Raw genomic sequence first — 19,443 nt, forward strand, 5'->3', positions numbered from 1 at the left:
CTTTTGTCTTATTGATTAAGTATATTGATTAGGACGCAATGAGTTGGTATCTCGTCCAGGATGTACCCTATCTTTTGCCAATAACCAGCTGGGATAGGTTCCAATATGATCCGTGACTGTATTTCAGATTATGCAGCTGAGGACAAAACTATTATTATCGTCTCATCTTCACCAAGATAAACAAGTGAATATTGATCAGGAATACATTTTCTTTTTTAGCTTAAATTAATCAATCACAGAGAAACACCAATTAAACTAAACACCAATGTCAGCTATGTGTGTGTGTGTGTGTGTGCCAATATTAGCAAATATATACATGTAAATACCTGTATATAAATGTAGAAATAAGGCATAGCGTAAAAGTGTTGCTATATGAAAAAAAATAAATATTGAACTTTAAGATTCACTGATACTAAGATGATTTAGCGCAAGTAAGATATCAGGTTAAGTATTTTATAATCAAACTTCAAAGGTGATAGCTAGCCTGTATAGTAAACATGTCATTTGCGCCATGTAAACAATGGACGCAGTGTCAAATGTAAGATCGTTTGAACGTCTCGTACTACGGAGAGCACGCTAAACTCAAAAATTCACACACAAAAGTTTTTTTTTTCAAAATTATTTTAGTTCAAACGTAAAATCGAAAAAACGTAAAACAAATGAACGTAAGTAGAGGAGCATCTATATATACACATATATATCCATCCATCCAGTTTCTTAACCCCTTCATTCGCTGTCGGGGGGAGCTGGAGCCTAACCCAGCTGGCTTGGGTATAAGGCGGGGCACACCCCAAGTGTGACACCAGTGCATCGCAGAGCCACACAGAGACGCAGACAAACACAACTGCATACACTCACACCTATAGTCAATTTGGGACTGGCCAATTAGCCTGAAGCACAATGTTTTTGGAGGAGGGAGGAAGCCAGAGAACCCAGAGAGAACCCACGCAGACACGGGGAGAGCATGCAAACTGTCTTGAACTATATATGTACAGTATATAATATATATATATATATATATATATATATATATATATATATATATATATATATATATAATTTATTTACGTATGTCTTCAGCAAAAATTAACTGCACAAATTTAAAAACTAAATACATTGGTTATTTCAGTGTTCATCATCTTGTGGAAATGGCCTACAGTCACGAGTGGTCCAGTGTATGCACAAAGTAACGGGTCGCCATGGTAACAACTGCCCAGTCATAGTGAGACCACAAACCTACCAACACTGTCACAATGGTACCTGTATCAAGAAAAAAGAATGAGAACACTACATCTCCCAGGTTAGGTGAGATGCTGGACACAACTCTTTTCTGAAGTGCGTAATTCACTGGAAAATGTACTAATTAAAACATAAAACCCAAGATCAAAGATACAAAAAATGATTTGTGTTTTCCCGCAGATGTAAAACAAATCCAAACTACCCCCATTTTCTTGGTTGCAGTTGTCATTTAAAAACAAAACACTTTAACAATGTCCTCGTTTTGTGCTGTTTCAAAGTTGTCACATCATCTTTCCCCAGATCATTTTAAAGTATCTGCATCTCCCTTTTTAGCTGTAGCCATATTCTTTCATATTCAATTCAAATCAAATTTTTTTATTTTTTTTGAAAAGCACCAGTTCGTAACAAAACATTACCTGAAGGCACTTTCCAGGTAGAGCAGTGAAAGACCCACTCTAATAGAATCCCACTTGTTCCTCCAATTTTTTGGAACAGCAATATTAGACTTTGGGACTGCAGAGTTCTAATGGGGTAGTTTGGCACAATAAGTGCTTAAAGACATGGTGGGTCTTGGCTATTAAGAACTTTAGAAGGGAGTAAAAATATAGTACAGTAATCCCTCGCATATACGTCTATCTACATGTGTGACTTCATCTCATCGCAGATTTTTAGTAAGTAGTCACATTATACAGTACGCACATTCTATTGGCTGATGGCATCCGGATGTGCTGCATTCCGTGAGTCTCAGAATGCAGCACACTTCTGTGAGAACGAAAGTACTTTAAATAGTCCATAACAATGTGGAAAAAGGTAATCCAGATAGAAGGTGGTTTAAAATCCGTACGGGTAGGGTTCATAAAACTTTAAATTACCGTAAATAAAAATAAATAAATAATTTGTCACTATATTGCGGAATTTTCTTTTTGTGGGTGGTTCCTGGAACACATGAACTATCAGTAACGAGGGATCACTGTATTTTACAATCAATTCAGGCTTTAACAGGGGGCCAATATGGAGATGTCAGGACAAGGGAAACGTGATGTCTTATTCTGGCTTGTTAGAACACAAGCTCCTGCATTCTGGACAAGCTGATGATGTTTAATAGATTTGTTGCGGCAACCCGACAGTGAAGAGTTGAAACAATCAAGCGTGGAACAAAAGCAAGAACTACCTTTTCTGCACTTTTTTGTGTTGTCATGTGCCTCATTTTTACAATACCGCAAAGGTGAAAGAATGTGGTCCTTGAAAACAGATTATGTATTGAAGAGCAAATTCTGAAAGAACTCCCAGGCAGTGCTGCTGTTGGACAAGGCAATACTATGTAGCTCGACTACATCGCTAGAACAAACATTAATGTATGTTACATGTTTTGAGCCAAAAACCACTTACTTCAGTTTTATTAAAATAAATGGATACCATCTCTCTTAACAAGACCAGTTTTTCCTCAGAATGATTGAGAATTATCTATGAAGCCCACATTGTTTTGTGGACTGCACCTCAACACCCAGTGGTTGAATGAAGACATGTGGCTGACCATGTTGTCACTGGTGAGATTGAGTTAGTAATTTTCTCTGGCCTACTGCCCAGACAGATTTGGCGAAGCTACACACCAACTCAGTTAATTCTCATGACCTCTGACTGGCACAACCAGTTGTCATTAGTGCCAAAGTTAATTACATTTTTAAGGTATTAATATTTAGCCTTCACCAGCAGCTTTTTTTTTTTTATTCATTGTACCTTGTTTTGACCTGATGGAGGTACCACACCATGGCTGCTGGAGTCCCTATCTTCATGTATATGGAGTGGTCGATTTTCTTTTCTGAACAATTTCCTGAATGCACAAATAGTTCTGAACTCTTCAAATTCATTGACATTTTCTTCTGAAAAAACCAAAAAAACAAAAGCATTCCATAGGCATGATCTATCAAACTGGCAGAGCAAGGGCCATGGCTGAACTAAAAAGTGGACAAATCACAGTATGTAGTCTGTCCTTTTGGCGGTTTTCATTTCTTGAAAAGCACACGGTACTTTTGGCTGTACTTTTCAGTAATAATGTCCGGGTTACCACAATTCATATACTGTATGATTTACAGATATGAAATGCTATATGCCATTCAACTTCATGACAGAATGTAAGACTTTCTCAAAAAATCATAAGCTCAAGGGAAAACATCAGGATGAGAATATTTGACGTTTCCATTTGTGTGTGAGCTGGGTGACTGTGCTTTGCTCTTAACGCCCGCAATCCGAGCACAATTGAAGACACTCAAAGGTCAGTTTAATCACAATCGTTACCGACACCATAAAATTGCCTCGAAACATCACTCGGAATGGACTATAAAAAGATAATTAACAAAACTGGACTCTTTTCAAGAACTGCCAAAGACATGTGCAAAGATGCACGTCTACTGGACTGAATGGACGATTTAAAACAACAATGCACCAAAATAAAATGCAGTAATGGAAATGTGACATGCAATGTATAAATTTGGTTGATAATGTGTTGCAATGAGAGAGATGTTGTTGATTCAGGGGACGGGGATTTTACAATCCAATGGCTTCTACCCTTCAACCATGGTTTTTTTTTTCCTTTTTGCACATTGTTGTTGATGTTACAACACTGATGGAAGTGAAGTCTGCTGTAATAACATGTCAGGAAAGAAAAAAATAAACGGAATAAATACATAAATAAATCACAATTATTTTTTTCTGTCTGATAATCAAGAATCACTTTAATTGTCAACTTTAAATCCAATTAAGAAAATTGAGTGCTGGTAATGATAATTTTGATCCATTATTTTTGTGGGAATGATTTAAGGGAAATGTACTTAAATTTGCATAGCGTGTGTCATTCAAATCTAGACTGTTAAGTTAACAAATAGCTTGTGCTACTTGCTAGTGAACAAGTTGACTTTAATGTTGGTATTGGCTGATGTCTGGCTACTTAGCTATCTCACATAATGTCTATGTAGGTTCTCAGTTTAAATCAATCCACTACACTTTAATAAAGCTTTTTTGAAGAAGTTCCACCTCTCATCCAAGAGGCTTCTTCAGTTCTGAGAACTAAAGAAGACTTTTGTGTCTTATATCCGGTCCCTATGTCCACATTATCATTTATAATAAATTTTCAATGCAGGATATGTTTAACTGAGAGTAGAGCTAGCTAAATAAAAGTAGACCCAGGCAAATAAATTTCAAGCCTTTATGTTAGATTGAAGAACACACAAATCTAAGAATTAAAAATAAAGTTCAAAAAGAGCTGAATTGTCCTTTTTCTCGTAAATTTAAGGCATCCTAGCCTAAAGAAATAAAGGCCTAAACTTCAAGTAAAAAAAACAAAACATTAACATCTTCAGAAAACATGAATAAAAACTGTCTCTTTCAGGGGAAAAATGCAAACAGAACTTTCTTCATGAGAGAAAGGGGCATTTGGCCTGCCAGTAATTTACTTGTGCACAAGTAACCTTGTACACAAGGTGTGCCTGTGCACAAGGTGGGCACAGGCACACCTTGACTGTTTGTAACAGTCCCCACTTTTTTCTCACCATGACAAGGTTTTGGGAAAAGAGAGGGTGGTGGTGTCTGTCATCTGTGGTGAAAGAGACAACTGGATTTTGTCAGCATCTCTTTTATTGCTGCATGTGTCCTCTCTTGTGTGTGTTTCATAGTGGTGTTACACTCAGCAAAGAGCTCCTTGTCTTTGTGAAGGACACACACAAAAGCTGCAACTCATCAATGGCCACAGATATGCATGGTGCTCTCTGAATAGCTGCATCAAGCAGTTAATATTTCTGATTTTGTGGTTGCTGCTGAAGCTGACATTGGGAGTTTTTCCACACTTCTCATTGTACGGATATCAGTAACTGTCGTAAAGTTAGGGGGTGTGGTATGATTTACGGCTGCTGTAACGAAAATACGACAGATCTCACATGGCAGTAAAGAGTACTGAACCTGATAACAAGTTGTGAGACTTTTCATTAATTACGTAACAATATATGATACCAGGAATTAACGAACTTACAACAAGGACACCACGGTACACTGGCGTCGTGCCCGGAGTGTCCCCTGCCCCATGCCCTGAGACTGCCGGGATAGGCACCGGCTCCCCCGCGACCTACGTTAGCGGATTAAGCGGGTTAGAAGATGACTGACTGAGTGACAAGGACAAACTGAGATGATGGAGGGGAAAAAAACGAACAGTCACCTGCTGCTGGATGGAAACGTGGATGAAAACTGGCGGACATTCAAGCAATGGTTTCCTCTCTACCTCATGGCAATCGGGGCTGCGTCTAATTCAGGAGAACGCAATGTCACTTTGTAGCCAACAGTGGCTGGCCTGCAGGCTATCGAGGTAATAATAATAATACATTTTATTTTAACGCGCCTTTCTCGACTCATGGTCAGCATATAACATTACACAATCTTATAACGACAAAAGGCAATATACAGTATACTGATATATATATATATATATATAATATACACTCACAGGCCACTTTATTAGGTACACCATGCTAGTAACGGGTTGGACCCCCTTTTGCCTTCAGAACTGCCTGAATTCTTCGTGGCAAAGATTCAACAAGGTGCTGGAAGCATTCCTCAGAGAGTTTGGTCCATATTGACATGATGCCATCACGCAGTTGGTGCAGATTTGTCGGCTGCACATCCATGATTCGACTCTCCCGTTCCACCACATCCCAAAGATGCTCTATTGGATTGAGATCTGGTGACTGTGGAGGCCATTTGAGTACAGTGAACTCATTGTCATGTTCAAGAAACCAGTCTGAGATGATTCCAGCTTTATGACATGGCGCATTATCCTGCTGAAAGTAGCCATCAGAAGTTGGGTACATTGTGGTCATAAAGGGATGGACATGGTCAGCAACAATACTCAGGTAGGCTGTGGCATTGCAACGGGGCTCAATTGGTACCAAGGGGCCCAAAGAGTGCCAAGAAAATATTCCCCACACCATTACACCACCACCACCAGCCTGAACCGTTGATACAAGGCTTTCCATGCTTTCATGTTGTTGACGCCAAATTCTGACCGTACCATCCGAATGTCGCAGCAGAAATCAAGACTCATCAGACCAGGCAACGTTTTTCCAATCTTCTATTGTCCAATTTCGATGAGCTTGCGCAAATTGTAGCCTCAGTTTCCTGTTCTTAGCTGAAAGGAATGGCACACGGGGTGGTCTTCTGCTGCTGTAGCCCATCTGCCTCAAAGTTCGACGTACTGTGCGTTCAGAGATGCTCTTCTGCCTACCTTGGTTGTAACGGGTGGTTATTTGAGTCACTGTTGCCTTTCTATCAGCTCGAACCAGTCTGGCCATTCTCCTCTGACCTCTGGCATCAACAAGGCATTTCTGTCCACAGAACTGCCGCTCACTGGATATTTTTTCTTTTTCGGACCATTCTCTTTAAACCCTAGAGATGGTTGTGCGTGAAAATCCCAGTCGATCAGCAGTTTCTGAAATACTCCGACCAGCCCTTCTGGCACCAACAACCATGCCACGTTCAAAGTCACTCAAATCATCTTTCTTCCCCATACTGATGCTCGGTTAGAACTGCAGGAGATTGTGTGTATGTGTATTACACATACACACAGTGGTACCTCTATTTACGAATGTCTCTACTTATGAACGCCTCAACAGGAAAATATTGCCTCTAGTAACGAAATAAATTTCGAGTTACGAAAGGTAAAAATACAGTATGGGCTGCTACTCACAGCACCTAAAAGTTCTTGAACGCAACATTCTTATAGCTGCTCTGCCATTGGCTATTACCTAGCATCCTGGCATTCTGTAGCTCGGCTAGCTGGCTGACTTCTTTATCTTGGCCTCTAACCGCCTCTTCCATGGAGGGTAATTGTTTGTTATGCCCTGTGTGGGTAGACGTTTGTAATGTTATTACCGTATTTGACTACTGGCTCAGGCTAAACCGTGCTGTGGACCTCGCTGCTGAGCGTCTGAAGGAGTAGGGTAAGACGCTGGACTACCTGAACACTGAGGTGACTCATATGTTCATAAGAAACTGTCCTTCCAGAGAGCTCACAATAACATTCCGGTCTAAACCGATTGGCTAATGGTCAGCACGTGAAGTCCAAGATATACTAAGTGAGTATCATTCAGAGGTGAATTTGAAGTCTACGGCACCTGAAGTATCCAAATAGGTGTCAGTAAACAAAATTGGTGTTTGTCAAGCTCCAGCTACCTCAGGACAACTTAGACTTGCTTCGGGCGAACATTGCGGAGTCTGACGCTCTTGACCGTGTAATTGGAATGCTGGAGAAAGTTCTGTTGCATAGGTCTGCCACTACTGCTGCTAGGCCCAGATCAAACAGGCAGCCCATACCTTGGCAGCTGTCTAATCCAGAGAGGTAGAGGTTAAGCTTAGTGCCTGATAGAGTTGGTACAGTGAAGTTGAATCAGTGTGTTATGCTGTAGTCACAGTGTGAACACCTAATATGAGGCAGGTTGCCAGGGTCAGCTGTCGTATCAGTAGGCAGCACAGTGATTGTTGAACCGATCCAGTCAAGATCGAAGCCCAGGACCATCATAGTTGGTAGGGTTATCACACCATTATGGGGTGACAGATGGTTGCCTCTAAAACTGATCAATCCAACCAGTGAGCCGCTGATGTTAAGAAGAAGATGAAGAAGAAGAAGATATACTTTTATTGATCCCCTGGGGGAAATTACATTTGTCACTCAGATGTACATTGTTACATTTTTGTGTTAGTTTTTCACAGTATGTACAGGCCGCTGAAACAACCACAAGGGGGCCTGTAAGCATGCAGTTAGTACACACACAATACACAACATCAAGATGTACATCGGGAGGCAGAGTGACGGCAGCAGCTTCCTGGAGTGCACCCCAATATAGCAGCTCGTAGGTGGGACGGCGCCTTGCTCAAGGGCAAGGGTTAAACTCCTACCCCTTTATTCTCAAAAAAAATAATCATTATGAAATATTTGTTGATAACATTTACAGATGAAAATAAAATAAAAAACAAAACAAAGTAAGAGACAAAAAAATATAAAATAAAATAGTACAGTGATCAAATGAACATAATCATTAAAGCGAAAGGGTTAGTTAGTTAGTTAGTTTGTTAGTTATTCATTCATTTCAGGCGACAGTGTCACTGAGGAAAAGACAGGAGGCAGAGCTGGAGGTAGCAGAGATGAAGATACTGAGGTTCTCTTTGGGAGTGACCAGGATGGATAGGATAAGGAATGAGTACATCAGAGGGACAGCACAGATAAAGTCAGAGAGGCCAGACTGAGATGGTTTGGACATGTCCAGAGGAGAGATAGTGAATATATTGGTAGAAGGATGCTGAGTTTTGAACTGCTAGGCAGTAGGCCCAGAGGAAGACTTAAGAGGTTTATGGATGTAGTGAAAGAGGACTTGAAGGTAGTTGGTGTGAGAGAAGAAGATGCAGAAGACAGGATTAATTGGAGGCAATTGATTCGCTGTGGCGACCCCTGAAGGGAAAAGCCGAAAGGAAGAGCTCATATCCACTCAGCTCAAGGTCAAATCCCTTCTCAGGACAGAGTCAAGTTTCAGACAATGCAATGATACTGAATGGCTTTTTAAATTTACTTAAGTAATCTTTGATACTATTGTAATTGGCATACAGACTTCGACAATTAAAATAAATTATTGCTATTCCATGGTCTTGTTTAACATTCAGGTCATTGTATTGTTCATCTACAGTGTATGTTGTAGCAACACATGCTGTTCAAGTGGTCAAAGAAGTTACTGTCCGGGTCAATGTCTTGTTCAATTGCCTTCATTTTGAGTTAGGTGATTTGTCAGTGCATTTGTTACCATTGTCTATGGGTTATAGTTACCTTGGTGGGGCCACTTGTATTTGTCCTGCTCACCCAGGTCTCTGATGACTAAAACCATGGCCTCCTCTAGTGACCCATTCAACTTAATACACACCTTACAGTTTGTTGTCCATGTTGAGTGCATTTTCCCCTGCTTTCTCAGAAGGCGTGCTTTCCCGGAAATATCTGCATTTTTCTTCGTTAAGTGCTCGTTCACATAGACATCTGACCCCTTGAGCTTTTTTCCTTGTTTGAGCAGTGCATCCTTGTGCTTCCTATTGGTGAAGCGAATAATTATAGCTGGCTTGTCTGTTTTTTTTTTCTCCAAGGGAGAGGATGGCACGCCTCAATGTCACTGTTATTTACCGGAATGCCTCTGCTATTGAAAAATGTAATCACCTGTTGCTCGATGGAATCCTGGTCAGAGACAGTGGGTCCACTGCTGGCTGCTGGTGAAGCCACCTGGGCGTGTGTCCGAGGTTTGGTCTGCAGCCCACTGACAACAATGTCATTCATGCGGGAGTACTGCTCCAGGTCTGCTACACAGCGTTCCAGAGAGGTCACCATCTTGTCCTTCTCAGCACATTGCTTCCTGAGTTCTTTAATTTCACCCATCATCTCCAGAATCAGTTTTTGATGTTTTGAGATAGTTGCTATTTCACCAGACATAAAGTCCAGCAATTTCTTTATCTCCTCAATCTCCTCCTCCAGGGCTGCTTTATTCCTTGATTTTGGTGGCATCTTGTTTTGGCTCTAGCAGCCGGGAAGCTGCTTAGATCAGGTGGAGCCTGCTGTTGGCCTGGGCCTGGTCCAGTGGCTTCTGCTCACCTCCTTGTGGCTCCTGTTCTGGGAGCTGTCGATGTCAGCGGGTTGCGGAGGCGCGGCGGTGCAATCTGGACAGGAAACGTGGAATTGGTTCGAATCTCGTCAGAAACGCGGACCGGCGGCATCGTGTTTCTCAAATTCCCAACTCTCGCAAAATTATCTGACTGGACTGGTCCAAATGAGTAAAAATCAATAAAAACGCAAGGCGACGGACGTCAGACAGACACGGAAGTCCTGTCTCTGGGTTGTTGTTGTTGTGGGGCGGGCTGATGGCTTGCAGCGGTTGCCGTTTGGTCAGTGAATGATGGTTGTCGAGGGCTTTGATGATCACTAGACGCCTGTGGCCGGGTTGCAGACCTGGTGGTCATGGCTGGGCCTGGTTGTGGGCTCAAGCTGATTGGCCAGCTGTGATGCAGATCCCCTGTGCGGCTCTGTTCATGTGGGCCAGGCCCACACCAGATTGCCTCCTAATGTTCACTTTACATATCTCCCACTGCACAATATATAATAACCTTTAGGCACATATAGGGCACAGTTTGGGCTTTGGAAATGGATGGGGGCGAGGGCAGTGGGCTCCGTTTTGAAGCGGATTGCAGTGCTCTAGGGCACTGTGTCCTCCCCACATATGCCCCACTTGTCCCCACCCATCCTCCAATTTTAATGCAACACACACACACACTTTGGAGGGGGCCCTGCGGTATCTGGAGAATTTGGACAGCGTTGAGCTTCCCTCCATATTTTTAATGCACCGCATTCCACACAGGTTAGCACAGTAGCACAGGGTCAGGACATGGGGTGGTGGGTACCGGAAGTGTGGCGCTGCGGTGCTGCTGTGGGGTCGGGCTAATTTGATGCTGCATCGGTGGCTGTCAAAATGGCTGCACAACTATTTTCCATTGTGGACAATAGATGTTTCAAGATGCGGTGGCTAGTAGTTCTATAGTATTTAGAGTATCAATGTATGTTTACCTAATGCATTTTATTTCATTAGGCCTTTATTTTGGACTCACCTACATAATCCCTAATAAAAAGGCCTTGGGGAATATGGTGGAAGAAATATAAGGTGATGAAGATGAAGGCCTTAATTTTGGTGAGCGAGACCTCAAATGTCAACCTGACAGATGACGTGGATGTCCATGACCATGGATGCCAACTTGAGAGGAGGCTGATTAAAGCTTATGATATACTTGCAGTGCATCACCAGATATCACTGTTTTGTGTGATTTCATACCCTGAAATTTTAGAATTTTAGGTCCATTTTCAGGCACAATCACATGTATGGCAACTGAATAACATATCCTCCTGACTACCAGGGAAAAAAATGTTGTCCAATCACATTGATTTTAAAATCCCCCAATCTTTGTAAGGTAATCAGAATACTGAAAAGATTTTTTGGGGACATTTTTAAAAAAAATTTCAGATATCTGTCCACTGCAGTGGACATCGGAACGCCATACACATGAAATTGAACCTGGATGCCAAAGTTAGTCCAAAAGAAAATACCGAAATGTCAGTATCAGAATGAGTTTAACATCCACAGAAATGTCCATCAGCACTTTGTTTTGTTTTGCTTTGTTGGGGTTATTTGGAATGATACTTCAAGAAGCAATTACCCTTCTTGGAAACACAGAGGAACACCTTGCCCTTTGTGCACATCACATATGTTTTGCTCTTGCAGCCGGATCTGCGACACATTGATGCATGTGTTTCGTTCACCATCTCTGGAAGATGGACGGCACCATAGTGTCTCAGAGCTTCACTCTTTCGTTTTTTTTGAAGAGCTTATCCCCTATGATCTTGCACTCCTTTGGAACCCTGTTATTCATGAAGGTTCCAGTCCGTCAGCCCTTTTGTCATCAGGGTGTCGAGGAGGTTGACAGTTGTAAAGTACCTGTCAAAAAACAGCTGGGTTCCTTGGGGAACAGATTCTGCCAAATGAAGAACAGCTTGTTCTCCAATTCCTTTTCCTCCTGTATCTGCGAAGGTAGTCTTGCCTTGGTAGACCACAAAGTCTAAGACTGAACCAGTTGGTGCGGCCAAGACAAACACCTTCAATCCAGTTGGGTATGGCTTGCCTGGTAGATACTGGTGCACTGGGCAGCAACCAGTAAATGGGACCATTTGCTCGTCAATGAACAATTTTCCTGTTCTAGGCAGACTCAGACATCCTCGCCTTACTTTGGTCAAGAGGGGCCTGATTCTCCACAAGAGATCACTTCCTTTTTCATCATCTGAAACATTGAGGTCATTGATGTTCTTGATGGAATTTCTCAGCTTGTAAAACCGATTTCTGGTCATGGATTCTTCCACAATTTGAACTCTGGTGTTTGAGGCCCAGTACATTTGAATGTTTGGATACCATAGATAGCCCATGTAAATATAAATCCCAAAAAATGTCTTTAGCTCTTCAGGAGTGGTATTTAGTGTTGCACCAATAACTACAAATGTCCACTACGGAGGACACTATTTAAAAACTTAAATACTATTCTAAAATACAGTTAAAATACGTCATATTGTGTTATTGTGTTTTTAAGAGACTTATCTAAAAAATACCAACAGCATTTCAAGTCAAAATTTGCTTAGTAAAGAGTTTTATGCACTTACTTTTCTTCTTCCCATAAAATGTGCTGGCACTGATGGCTGCCATTTTCCTTGTTGAAAAAAAGAAAGTTCCGAAAACCCCACCCCTTCACATTTGGTATTGAAAAGCCCTAAATGTTTTCTGTAGATGCCTAAACGAGTCAATTCAGTAGTATGCAGTGGGTGGGAGATATTCAGGTTTAGAAAGGTCCTATACAGAGGACAGATTTGCATTGCTGGTAGTCAGGAGTGGTACCTCTACTTACGTAATTTTTTTCCGGAACCAATTAATTTTGTAAGTAGAAAATTACGTAAGTAGAGACCCGTTTTCCATGCAAGTGTCCCAATCCGTTGCAAGCCCACAAAAAATCCGACATAAATGTTTCATAAAGCATAAAAATGCATCAAAACATGTAACAAATACATGTTACGATTAGATTATTACACAATAAATGAGAGTTTTGCATAACGTAAAAAACAAAGAATAAAGACTAATAATGATGGTTATTTACCTTTTAACAGCTGTCTCCATTGTTTTTTGCCCTCTTTGGTTCATACGCTCCTATTTCACGATGCCGAACAACAGAGTGAATTCCAGTCCTCCTTTTGAACTTCTGCAACCACCCACGGCAACACCTGAAACGTCCTCAGTCTACCTCACAGGTCGAGTGCCGAATGCCAAAGACACCCCATAAGCACTGATCTAGCTCCACACAGAGGTGGAGTGGCATCCCTCTTAGCCAATGGGATGCCAGGAAGATACGTAATAGGTAATAGCCATTGGCAGAGCAGCTATGAGAAAGTTGAATTCAGGAACCTGTGGGAGATTTGACTATTCACACATTTTTATGCGTAAATCATGCGTACAGTCTTATTTTGAAAAACTCCTTTGAAGAGTGGCACAAGTGACACAAACTGTATATACCGTATTGGCCCAAATACAAGACAATGTTTTTTGCATTGAAATAAGACTGAAAAAGTGGGGGTCGTCTTACATTTGGGGTCTAGACATTGTACCCATTCACAACGCTAGATGGCGCCAGATATCTTTAAAGCGAATGCTGAACTAACTCTCCAGGCCAAAGCCTGGGGAGTCACGAACAAGAAACCCCTGTCACGAAGAACAAAAATAAAATAGCGGTAGCATGAAGAAGAAAAATAAAAATAGCGGTAAGAAAGAAAAGAGAAGAAAATAAGAGATAACAGAAAATGGAGAAACGTAGCGAGAATCTGGAGAAAAGTGGGTTGAAGATCAGCCAGGTTAACCGGCAGCTGAGGAGAAGTTATGATGCAAACTTCAAGATGATGGTGATAAAAGAAGTAGAGTCTTCAAACAATTGCAAAGCGGCTGTGAAATATGATGTCACAGGGTGTAATGTACGGAGATGAAGAGCTCAAAAAGATCACCTAAAACATGCTCACAATCAGAGAAAAGCTTTCCGTGGTCCTCAGAGCCGCTGCTTCCAAGAGCTCAAAATCTGATAGACAGCTTTTTCATGATTTGAATGAGGCAAAATAGCATGCTTTTTCTCTTGAATATATTGTTATAATCATTTGTTCCAGATGTACTGTAATTATTTTCTGTATAAAAATTAAATTTTGTGTTCAAAAAGTCTTTTTTCAAACTTGAGTCTTGAAAAAGAGGGGGTCGTCTTATAATCAGGACCGTCTTATATTCGGGCCAAAACGGTAGTTATGTTAGAAGCCTATGGCAAAGTTTTTTGAGTTCTAAATCAAATTGAGGAGCATGTTTTTGGTTTTTATGTGCAATAAATTATAATTTGTTCAATATTCAAATTTGACTGGGTGTCTATTTTGGCCCAAAAAACTCATTTGAAGAGTGGCATGAGTGACACAAACTGTATATAATTATGTTAGAAGCCAATGACAACCTTTATGGAGCTCAAAATCAATTCTATGAGCATGTTTTTGGTTTTTATGTGCAATAAAATAAAAATTTTCCATTTCCGAATCTGACTGTGGATGTCTATTTTTCCCCAATATGTCAATATAAGTTATAGGGAAATAAAAATTATATTTTCATATAGCTGAAGTTTTACTGAGGATAAACATACCAAGCATATGTATGTTAAATCGTTGTTAATGTGGTATATAGACACAAATATCAAAAATACCAAAAAACGGCCAGAATAGGTCAGGACTGTGAGGGTTAATAAAGGTGCAGTATGAGAATATACTGACCATTGACAGTATTGTTAAAACTGAATTGAGAACAGTGGAAAGTGTGAAGGCACAGGGCTTGAAAATGACGAAGGAAAACATCCAGGCAGAGTTCGCAGACGTATTTACTGGAGACGGCTGCATGGAAGGTGAATATTGCATTGAAATAGACGGTAAAGTACCTCCAGTTAAACTGCCAAAACGCAGAGTACCAGTCACTATGATAAAACCTCTCAAAGATGAGCTCACAGATCTGGAGAGAAGAGGAATAATAACTCCAGTAGAAAAGAGCAGAGACTGGATAAGCAGTATGGTTTCTGTGACAAAACCGAACAGGAAACCACAAATCTGCATTGACCCAAAACCACTCAATCGGGCCCTTAAGAGAAGTCACTTTCCACTCCCTACAATTGATGACACCTCCAAGAAATGTTAAAGGCTAAGGTATTCACAGTATGTGATGTAAAACATGGATTCTAGCATGTAAAGGTGGAGGAAGAGTCAAGTTATCTAACCACATTTGCAACCCCATTTGGCCGGTTTCATTGGCTAAGGATGCCGATGGGAATCAGCCCAGCACCAGAAGTTTTCCAAAGGAAGCTCATGCAGACACTTGAGGGCTTACCTGGAGTCTACATCCTAGCAGATGATGTGCTGGTCACGGGGAAAGGAGCAACACAAGATGAGGCGAACAAAGATCATGATATGAAACTCAGACTCTTTCTAAACAGGTGCAGAGAGAAAAACATCAAACTAAACTTTGAAAAGCTCAGACTGTGGCAACGAGGTGTACTCTATATTGGACATCTGCTGACAACTGAAGGACTGCAGATAGATCCAGAGAAGGTGCGGGCCATCAAAGGAATGCCTCGACCAACAGATGTTAAGGGGGTACGGAGAATGATAGGAATGGTGAGTTACCTGTCAAAGTTTATGACCACTTGTCAGATGACTGAAATTTTGAGACAACTGACACACAAAGAGAACATGTGGGAATGGAGTGATGTACATGAAACAGCATTTCAGAGGTTAAAAAACAAGATAGCCACTACATCTGTCTTGAAATACTATGATCAGGAAGAAGAGTTAATGTTGCAATGTGACGCATCAGAAACTGGACTAGGAGCTGCACTGACTCAGGGAGGCAAACCTGTAGCATTTGGAAGCAGAGCACTGACACCCACTGAAAGAGGATGTGCACAAATAGAAAAGGAGTGCTTAGCAATTGTGTTTGGGATGGAAAAGTTCCACCAGTACACATATGGGAGACAAGTGACGGTGCAGAGTGACCATAAGCCACTAGAAAATATTCACAGAAAACCACTACTTAGTGCACCAAAGAGACGGCAGCATATGCTACTCAGGGTGCAGAAGTATGACATAAATGTGACCTATGTGCCAGGCCGAGACATGCTATTGGCAGACACTTTAAGTCGGGCATACTTACCTGAGAGCATAATGACAGATATTGAGACAGATGTAGAGACTGTGAACATGGTTAGCTAACTACCTGTTTCAGCTGAGAGACTGAACTCCATTTGAGCCGCCACACAAAAGGACACAAAGTTACAGGGGCCGATGAAAATCATTCAGGTAGGGTGGCCACAGCACCAGAAAAATATTCCAACAGAAATACAACATTGCCACTTATTCCAAGATGAGTTGAGTTGTCAGGAAGGCATACTCTTCAGAGGAGAGAGAGTAGTGATACCAGACAAACTCAGGGCTGACACCACGCGGCGCATCCACTCCTCTCATCTCGGAGTTGAAGGATGTCTCAGGCGTCCTAGAGAGTGTGTTTATTGGCAAGGAATGAATGAGTACATAAAGACTTTCATCTCAAAATGTGACATATGCAGGTCAGTAGATCCTAAGCAACAGAGGGAAACAATACATCCTCATAACATGACACAAAGTGTCATGAAGTGGGAACTGACTTGTTTTCATTTCATAACAGTAGACTATAATTCCAACTTCTGGAAAGTAGATTATCTACCTGACACTAAGAGTAGTACAGTTATCAGAAAGTTGAAAGCTCACTTTGCATGACAAAGAATACCAGATGTAGTGATTTCTGATAAAGGACCACAATACACCTCACAGGAGTTTAAGAGGTTTAGCCAACTGTGGGAATTTGAACACAGAATACCTTCACCTGAATACGTTCAGAGCAACGGGAAAGCAGAGTCTGCAGTGAAAACAGCCAATCAACTCATGCTGAAAGCTGCAGCTGCTGGACAAGATCCATATTTGGCCATATTAGATCATCGCAACACCCCGAGCCAAGGTATTAATTCAAGCCCAGGACAGAGACTTTTGAGCAGAAAGACCAAGACATTTCTTCTTGTCAAAGACACTCTGTTAGCGCCAAAGGTAACAGACAACACACAAGGACTTGTACACAACAGACATAGACAAGAGAAATATTACAACCGCACAGCAAAGGACATGGACACTCTCAAAGAAGGGGATAGTGTAAGAATACAACCTTTTGAGCAACATAAGGTCTGGAAGCCAGCTAAGGTGATTAAACCTGTAAGTCACAGATCGTATGAGGTCAAAATGGAGTCTGGAGGTGTTTTGAGGAGAAACCAACGTGAAGTATATGTGTGTTTCTAAAGTGTCATAATCTACATTTAGAAGTGCTGCACCCGAATGTACTAACAAACACATCCTGTTCCAGTTAATCACCTACTGCAGACAGCTACAACCTTGATGACGATTAGAATGTTCCAACATAGATAACCACAAGTTAACTCCCAACATGTAGAAAAACGTCTTATTGTTCTCAACCTTGTGTGTGATCTAAACTGTTACGACGCCTGCGCGCGTCTTTATCTAACCCTGCTCTATCCATTTTTTGATAAAAGAAAGCAGCCGGGTGGGACAGAGTTAGAGTCTACTTTGAATTGCACCAAGTCAAGTGCATCTCTTCTGTGTCTCTCCCTGCTGCAGCTGGTAAAACTTTAAAACCTCTCTGGGTGCCTTTGTCTGATGACCCTGGTCTAGCTTAGAACAGTTTTTGAGTGAATGTTCGAGATTTAGACCCAACATTTCTCTGGTGCCGAAACCCGGGACCCAAGACCTGGACTTCAAATTGACGCGGGAACGCGAAGGCCATCGAACCAAACCACATTCCATCACACTACGTTCGTCGCTCTGAAAAAGGCCTAACTCGACTTCCTGCGCCGAGGAGAAGCTCCGGTGACGGGTCCCCCGTGAACCAGGGCAACATCGGACAAGGTAAAATCTGATGAATAAAAAGAATTCAAGTGAAATTTTGTTGTGTTGCAAGGCTGGACCATATAATACCAATTTAAATAAGCAAGAGATCTCCTAATAGGTTCAGTCCGTCCGGGACGACTGACCGGGCACCCTCCCACGTAAAGTAACTCGTGAGAGCTGGAAAAGGGGTGCCTATTGAGTTGAGTTAGGACCTGAATCTTCCTGTATTCACGGCAGTGCGTGTCGAGTTCCGGGAAACACCCACGGTGTTTCAAACTGATTCCGCGGCGAAAAACGTTAAGAGTCCGTCAAGACCAACGCAGTGTGTCTTCGGTGCAACGTTTCTGTGTACCACAGTCGACTATAAAGAAACCCTAAATTTTAAGAATCAAACGTTGGTCCAGCCTTCACAGAAAATACGTTAAAAGCCCAGAGAAGGAAAAGTGCACTATAAAACGGTTCAAACCCAAAAGGGTTTCATTGTTTCATGTCATGTTTGTCTTCGATGTGTCCACTGCTTGGCTATAAACGTGAAAGTGAATGATAAACTAACATCGGATCAGCGGATCCATTCTGTGCTGTGTGGCAGATTGTGTCTGTGGACAAGCGTTTGCTCCTTTCGCGCGCGTCGCCCGTTCACGCACACGCACACACACACACACACACACACACACACACACACACACACACACACACACACACACACACACACACACACACACAATCATCCTTTTAATTGTAAGACATTATTACTCACATTTAATGTAAAGAACATTTCTGTCGCATGAAATTTCTGAAATATTCTGATTTTATTTAAAACTAAATGAAGTTTTCTTTTCCGTTTTGTTTGTTCTAATTCGTGGTTGTAGTTTGAAGTTTGGGACACTACAAGCCCTCATTCCTCACACACACACACACACACCACACACACACACACACACAAACATTTGCACCATGGGACAGACCCAAGCAAAAGACATTGCAATCAAACCCGACGTCCGCTTTATGCAACAATGTCATGCGGACTCATGTAAATTTCTGGAAAAATGGATCAAGAAACATGGATTCAACCCATGTTTGAAGAACTCTGAGGAAATGACAGAATGGGTCCGAAGATTGCGAGAAGAACGAAAGGAAAAATTGAGGAAAGGAAAGAAAACGAATGTGAAAGATGAAGAACTGAAAATGGCCAAACTTTGGCTCAAACAAAGTACAAAAAGAGTCCTCGCCATCCGAGAGAAAGACGAGAAAAAGAAGGCAAAACAGTCAGCCACGATGGCTGCGCTGGGCGTCTCCCCAGACTACGAGACAACACCCAAACAGCCATCCGAACACTCGACTGAAGCAAGTGATCGCCACGAAAGCCAAAGCAAGTCTGACGAGAAACAGGAAGATCCTCAGAGCACCCTCAAGGGGCGGACCCAAAAGAACCGCCTCAGAAGAAATGCCAACCCACGCCTACCAGATGATAGCTCACCCTCCCTCACCCGTCATGCTCGCAGGCAGCAAGAACGCTTGTATCCTGAGCTGCCACAAGAGGGCGTGCAAATCTCACCCCA

The 19,443-nt window shown here is 41.8% G+C and overlaps 1 protein-coding gene across 2 annotated transcripts in view; it reads left to right on the plus strand.

Annotated features, from left to right (window-relative positions):
- Window positions 1–14,373, plus strand: part of adamts17 (ADAM metallopeptidase with thrombospondin type 1 motif, 17) — a 170,436-nt gene extending 156,063 nt beyond the window's left edge. Inside the window, exons 22-23 of one of the 2 annotated variants that reach the window (XM_068340531.1) lie at window positions 1,130–1,300; window positions 13,065–14,373. In XM_068340531.1, the coding sequence (XP_068196632.1) occupies window positions 1,130–1,282 (153 nt within the window). In that variant the 3' untranslated portion in view covers window positions 1,283–1,300; window positions 13,065–14,373. Of the gene's footprint in view, window positions 1–1,129; window positions 3,933–13,064 lie in introns of those variants that run through there. The other variant, XM_068340448.1, reaches the window with a different exon arrangement.
- The last annotated feature ends 5,070 nt before the right edge of the window (window positions 14,374–19,443 follow it).

Source organism: Antennarius striatus, chromosome 1, assembly GCF_040054535.1.
Source record: "Antennarius striatus isolate MH-2024 chromosome 1, ASM4005453v1, whole genome shotgun sequence".
Lineage (NCBI taxonomy): Eukaryota > Metazoa > Chordata > Actinopteri > Lophiiformes > Antennariidae > Antennarius > Antennarius striatus.